At 37.3% G+C, this 6,411-nt stretch overlaps 1 protein-coding gene across 1 annotated transcript; it reads left to right on the top strand.

Annotated features, from left to right (window-relative positions):
• LOC131328688 (ISWI chromatin-remodeling complex ATPase CHR11-like) lies at nucleotides 1-5,932 on the top strand. Its single transcript, XM_058361602.1, has 17 exons — nucleotides 1-316; nucleotides 416-642; nucleotides 735-878; nucleotides 984-1,193; nucleotides 2,129-2,245; nucleotides 2,325-2,398; nucleotides 2,488-2,576; nucleotides 2,668-2,768; nucleotides 2,855-3,187; nucleotides 3,293-3,418; nucleotides 3,504-3,765; nucleotides 3,934-4,001; nucleotides 4,087-4,301; nucleotides 4,379-4,451; nucleotides 4,536-4,623; nucleotides 5,298-5,413; nucleotides 5,727-5,932. Exons 1-17 carry the CDS (start codon nucleotides 166-168, stop codon nucleotides 5,745-5,747), a joined length of 2,415 nt encoding a protein of 804 aa, XP_058217585.1. The 5' UTR covers nucleotides 1-165; the 3' UTR covers nucleotides 5,748-5,932.
• The last annotated feature ends 479 nt before the right edge of the window (nucleotides 5,933-6,411 follow it).

Below are 6,411 nucleotides of genomic sequence, written 5' to 3'. Positions count from 1 at the left end.
TCTCCTCGTCTCCTCTAGCTGAGTCCAAAAAATGTGTCACAAAAGTCTGCTTGTTACTTATCTTTAGCTCATAAGTTCTGGTTTTTTAGCTTGGATTGTATTGTATGTATGCTGGATGTCAGACACACACCAAGGTTGACGCCAAAAAATTGATTTAACTTTAGGATGCCCATGACAATTACTCCAATGGGCATCTTTAGATTGTGTAAACTTTGTTTAAGAGTTTTTAATTTTGCAGGTGAATGTCCCGCAAGCTTTAGTTGGCTGACTGAAAATCCAGAGTGTTTGGGGGATGTTGAAAACCAGGAAAAAACTCGTAAGTAACAGATTATTCAAATTAGTTTGTATTGGATTACTTTTTCCTTGCATTTTATTTTCCTACCAACTAATTAGATTCACTTTTCCTTTCTTTTAGCTTTATGTTCTCTATACGCAGTCATGGATGCTAGCCTGGCGCGCCTAGCAATATCCAAGCCCATCATAGATCGACCAAGGGTCGACATTGTCAACTTGGCCAAACAAGTTGCGGCGCATATGCCTATCTTTGCTGACCTGCCGGATGCTCAAAACAACCGGCCGAGTTTGACTTTGGCAATATTGGATTATATGAGAGAGAAGGGAGTGGCAACAAAAAACGACCGTGTATATGTATTTGCACATATGGAATATTTTAGTGTTCTTTTTTGTGTGGAATATTTTTCTAATAAAGTGGGTTCACTTTTTTTCTTTTTCAGGTATTGAGAATCCAGGACTATGAATGTTTTTATTCAAGGCGTACAGAAGAAGGGTATCATAAAATTCGCCAGGCTATTTTTGTAGGCCCCATTTGTGGGGAGTTTAGTATGTATAAGGGAATCCAAACCCACAAGAAAGAAAATGTAAGATTTAATTTTTTCATTCATAACCCGTTGAAATTAGGATTTAGGGTCATGATTATATTTCATTTAATTTCTTTTGCTTCTTTTTTTGTGCTTTTTCAATAGGGGATTTACAAAGGTGTGGATGCAAAAGGAAAACTGCGTGAAAGAATCGGGCTCCATGCGGTGTCTATGGTAGGTTATGGGGACAAAGCGGCAGATAAATATTTTGAGGGAAAAAACAGCTGGAGTGACGGTTGGTGTGATGGAGGCTATGCAGAAATGGATCCATCACTTTTTGGGAGGATTGGAATTCCAATAGGGGTATCTTTAGAGGTAAATATGCACTAAAAACTGTAAGCATGCATGCAGTACACTAATAACTAGTGAATATGCACTAAAAACTGAATGCATGCAGTGAATATACACTAATAACTAGTGAACTAAACTGCAGTGAGTATACACTAGTAACTAGTGAATATACACTAAATTCACCAACTTTCATTCGCTAAACTTACATATTTGAAGCAACTGTTCTCATGTTTTTTTCCTAAAATTTAAGACAATACCCTGATTACATGTAGTATCACTAGTTTGCCCTCCACCAATAGTTATTATGGAATGTGTAAGATATTTTATCATTGTTTTGTTTACTTTAATATTGCACTACTTGAATGTGGAACCATGATGTGTTCTAGTTGTTCTAGTTTCACCTGTTATCAAATTAACACTCAGTATTTATGAGTATTTACATTTCTTTGTCCTTTTATTTGGAATTATAAAGTTGTATTTTAAATTATCAATTCCTCTATTTACAAACAATCATGACATTGCAAGCAAATAGCCAAAGCCCGCATTGCAATCAAATAGGGAGCCCCCGCCTGACATAAAGGATACTACCACATTATTACAAACAAAAAAGGAATGGAAAATTTCAATGGTGCAAGGATCATAACCTTTTGTCCACTTTTTGACTAAGTACTAATAAGAGCACGTGTGCAACCTATTACTCACGGTTGCTAACCGCATTAATGTGGATCTTTCCTAATGCGGTATCTGTTGTATTGTGACAGGTTGGTCTCAGTTTTCTAGAGTTACTCTCTCTTATGCTATCTATTATTGTTGTTCATCTCCATCTTCATTTTGGAACTGCTTTTATCATCACTGGAACTGCTTTTTATCATCACTGTTTATAGCATTACTATTGTTTACAGCATTGACTTAATTTGTTGGCTATTTTTGTTTTCTGCATCTTTTCGTTTCAGGTAAAGAGGGCTGAAAGTGGTGAAAAGCCACAAATACAAAGCAAAAAGAGAAAGAGATTGCCGGAAAAAAAGCCAATTAGAGATTTGGCCGAAGAAGTAGCCCCTCATATGGAATCTAATATGGTGTGTGGTGTGTTAACTTGTAGAATTCTATCTGTTTCAGTTTCAGTATTGCAACAATTTTGAAATCTTGAAATGACAGGACAAGCGGGTGGAATATCTTTTGTCCAAAGTTGTTACCATTGCTGGTTTGCCCTCTGAACAACTCGCAAAAAGGTACAATCATGTTTTCTTCATACTTTGCCCTTTTTTGTTATGATTTTAATTTTAACTATTGTTATGGCGCCTTTACTTCATCATGCAAGGGGTCCAACTCAAGACGAGGAGGATGCTTTATCATTCCAGGAGGCCGTATATGCTTTGTCTGGTGGGCGCCGAGGCCCAAATGCTCGTTGTAAGTTATCTTTCTCTCTACGGTTTTACTTTTAGAAAATTAAAGAGGTTTATACCATTACGTGATTTTCTCCTTGCCAACCTTTGTGCAGGGATTAATTGGTTTAATCATACTGTGCCACCCGCGCACCTACCTACATTTAAGAAGCTAATCAACTTGTTCCAACAATGCAAGAGCGGAGTCCTTGGAAGTGTATGTATATATTTTTCATTTTTTTCATTTATAACAACACAGTTAATGATAATTGAAAATAATTTATGTGGTTTGGCTTATTACAGGGTCATGGTAGTAGATCTGTAGTTGTTGCTGCCTTCCTTTTTTATTTAAAGATTGAGAGTAAATTAAGGGGGAAGCTCATCATAGTTGTTCCTCCAAATGACACTGAATCTTGGAGTACAGCCTTGCAACCATTCTTTCAGATTACAACACATCACCGTCTCCTTCGAAAATGTGAAGTTTTTGTCACGAGTTGCAAATACTTGAGTAAAAATCCTATCCCCCAATTTGTGTGGGAATATGTGATTTTTCAATATGATGAACATATAGATGGTGTGATGGAAAAGTTGAAAGGCAAGAACAAGCTTCTTATTACACCAGAGAATCCACTACGGGTATTAATTGCATAAGTTTATTTTTTCTTTCTTTCTTAGATTTTGTTTGTTTATTTGGTTAATGATTTTTGCTTAATTTTATCTCATATTACCCTACCCTTGCAGGACGTTAAAGAGCTTAGCTCTATGCTTTGCTTCCTCCTACCGAAATATTTTTGCTCTGGGAAGGACCTATTCAATGCTATAGTGGAAAAGGGAACCACTCATGAAGTTGTTGATATGCTCAATTCAGTTAGTTTCTAATAAAATTTAGTTATATCTTTCTTTCTTTCTTCTATAAATGCTGCCTAACGCCTCCATTTCACTTCTATTATAGGTGGTTGATATATTCAACGTTGATAATCAACGCATGCCGGAACATGTAGTGTATTGCATGGATCTTGGGGAGGGCATCTCGGTGTCCCAGAAGAAAATTATAAGGGAAATATACAAAATGCCCCAGGATGCTACAAGAGAAGGTATTGATAGGGAACAAGCTCTAGACCAACTGCTAGCAATGGTGAAGTGTTGCAATCACTTGAGTCTTTCTAGAGGATTGGACTTGACCAGCTTCAACGAGGAAGATGTTGAAAATACAGGTTTTCTTTCTTACCTTGTCTTTGTTGATTAGTAGGTTTCACTTTCCCTTGAGGATGGATTAGTAAGCTTTTAGCATTGGGTTAATATAGTGAGGTTTCAGTAAGCTTTTAGGTGAAAGAATATGATCTAGCTTGTCTTAATTCGGGAATTCATTTGCTCATTTTCAGGAAAAATAGTTCTTCTCGATAGGTTGCTGAAGAAACTTGACGGATCAAGGATTGTAATAGTGTCCCAGGTTCTTTTTAGCCCGGTTTGTTTGAAGACTTTGTTTAAATTCATTTCATACGGGTTATTCACATGTTTGATTTTATTTAAACCAGATGACTAGGATGTTGGACGTTTTAGAACAATATTTAAAATTCAGGGGAAAAGAGGTTCTGCGTATTGATGAGACTTCAGCTTTAGAAGAATGCAAATCCTTTTGTGCACCTACAACAGATAATAAGATAGTCCGGTTACTATCCACCAGGGCTGGTTGCCTGGGCATTTCTCTTCTTCCAGTAGAGGCTCTCATTTTTTATGACACCAATTGGTGGTGGGTATTTTTTTTCTTTTCCTGTTTTGATCTTTTGCAATGTTATCTCCTAATAATCTCTAGGATGTTCTTTGTAGGAACCCACATATTGATATGGAGGTCATATGTTGTGCACCCAAGGAAGTTATGGTGTATTACCTTTTCACAATGGTTTGTTTCTGTGTAAGATTGATTCATTATGAACGAAATTGTTTGCAACTTTTTGTACTAACATCATGTTTGTTGTCTGTACAGGGAATTTTTGAAGAGACGGTTCAAAAACCCGAAACAATGGAAAGGGATAGGAATATGGATATACGTCATGCTTTTAAGCGCCAAAAGGGTGAGTGTCACCTCGAACCTACCTTCTCTGCACACTCCTCTAAGTACCATGTTGAAAACAACAGTATTGAATGTGGATAGCGGGAACCTCCTATGGGAGGTCCACATGTGTCCCCTGTGTGCCAAACGTGTGATATGATGAAAATAATCAGAAGTATATTGTAAACCTGTCACACAATAATCAGAAGTATATTTGAACCTGTCACACGGACAAAATTACGGCAAGCATAGCTTCATTTCTTTCATCTCTTGAAGAAACTACATAGCTTCATTAGTTTCCAGCCCCCTACAAAACCTACCAATCTGGTAACCTGTGGTGTGATATGTTACATACGATTCTGGCTTTCATCTATTCACTCCTCTCCTCTCCTCTGATATGAATCAATTGCTTGTGTGCCAAACCAAATTGTGCAGACATGTATTGTGCATCGTGTGATGTTTAATATATTCAAGTATCAGACAAATATTTTTCTGTTTCAAAGCCTCAATAATTTTCTCCAATCTTCCTTCCTTACGGAACCCATTCGTTAGAGCTCAGCTGAAGTAATAGATTCGTGGATCGAGAACAAGAGCCTCTTATGTCAAGACTTTTTGTGGGAGAGAGCGCCTTCAGAGCATGCATATTTTAGTTCTTCTCGTATTTTCATTCTCCCATCAAAAATTGTAATTTGGCAGATGTCGACGACGAGTGGTTGGTTAGGGCGATCCGGGCGGGTTCAGATCTTTGCCACTCAGAGGAGAGCACAATTGCCAACGCTGACTTCAACGTAGACAAGGTGTCAGGAGGAGAGGTATAAACTCTTTTTGCATGATTGTTTTTATCCAAGTTTGTTTTTATTTACATATGCCATTTGTTATGTTGTAGCCAATGGGCTTATAGCCCACAGAGTTCGAGCCCTGTGGGCGTGTGGTGTTCAGGTCTATGAATAGCATCTCGCATCCTTTTTGACTAACATACTAACTTCCCGTTAAACCCTGATGTATAACGCGTAATACTAACATCCTTCTTTTTTCTTGCCAAGTTTTCATGTTGTTCTAGGTAATGGGCAAATATGGTTAGTTTGGTGTATTATCTATCTTACTTTTATCCTTCATTCTGAGCAGGCTGCAGAGAAGCAAATATGACATGGGAAGTTTCCAACATCTGACATGCGAATGGGGCAATTTGTTTCCTTGTGAGGGCAAAAGCTTGAGTGGTTTCCTTTCTTTGGTCGTTTTTATCTGTAAGTTGTAGATTTCTAAACAGTTCGTTTATGGCCTAATGTCAATTGTTCATGAAATTCAGGGCTGGTGTAGAATTGTCTTAACTGAGGAATTGCTGCAAATTTTGACAGTAAATGACTGGATTTTATAATTCTTAGCAGAGGGCTGTGTTGAGTTCTATTAAAGTAACTGTTCGAACTTTGAATCTGTCCATTTATGATAACGGCCAAACGGATAAGTGTGGCATGTTACTGGTCTTTCTTGTTCAATTGCTCAAACACACGAGATCCATTTTCTTTCTGGCATTCAATTTGGACATGATATGGATTTGTCTTGCCGAGTAATCTCAATTGTATTTGTGTTCGTTGTTGCTTTTGTCTTGCCGAGTAACTTCAATTGTTAATTTGAGTTGTTGCTTTTGATACAGCTCTGTCTGTGCTGAGGCGATGTGAACTTTTTTCGTAACAAAAGGAGAGGAGAGAAATTTTTTCATTGTTGATGTATCTATTGATGTTCGATAAACATATTGTACAAAATTGGAAGGGTAAAAGTGAAAATTTGTTCATCATTACCCATTTAGTTTTGA

This window comes from Rhododendron vialii, chromosome 6a (genome assembly GCF_030253575.1).
Source record: "Rhododendron vialii isolate Sample 1 chromosome 6a, ASM3025357v1".
Classification (NCBI taxonomy): Eukaryota; Viridiplantae; Streptophyta; class Magnoliopsida; order Ericales; family Ericaceae; genus Rhododendron; species Rhododendron vialii.
This window is presented reverse-complemented; position numbering and strand designations above follow the sequence as displayed.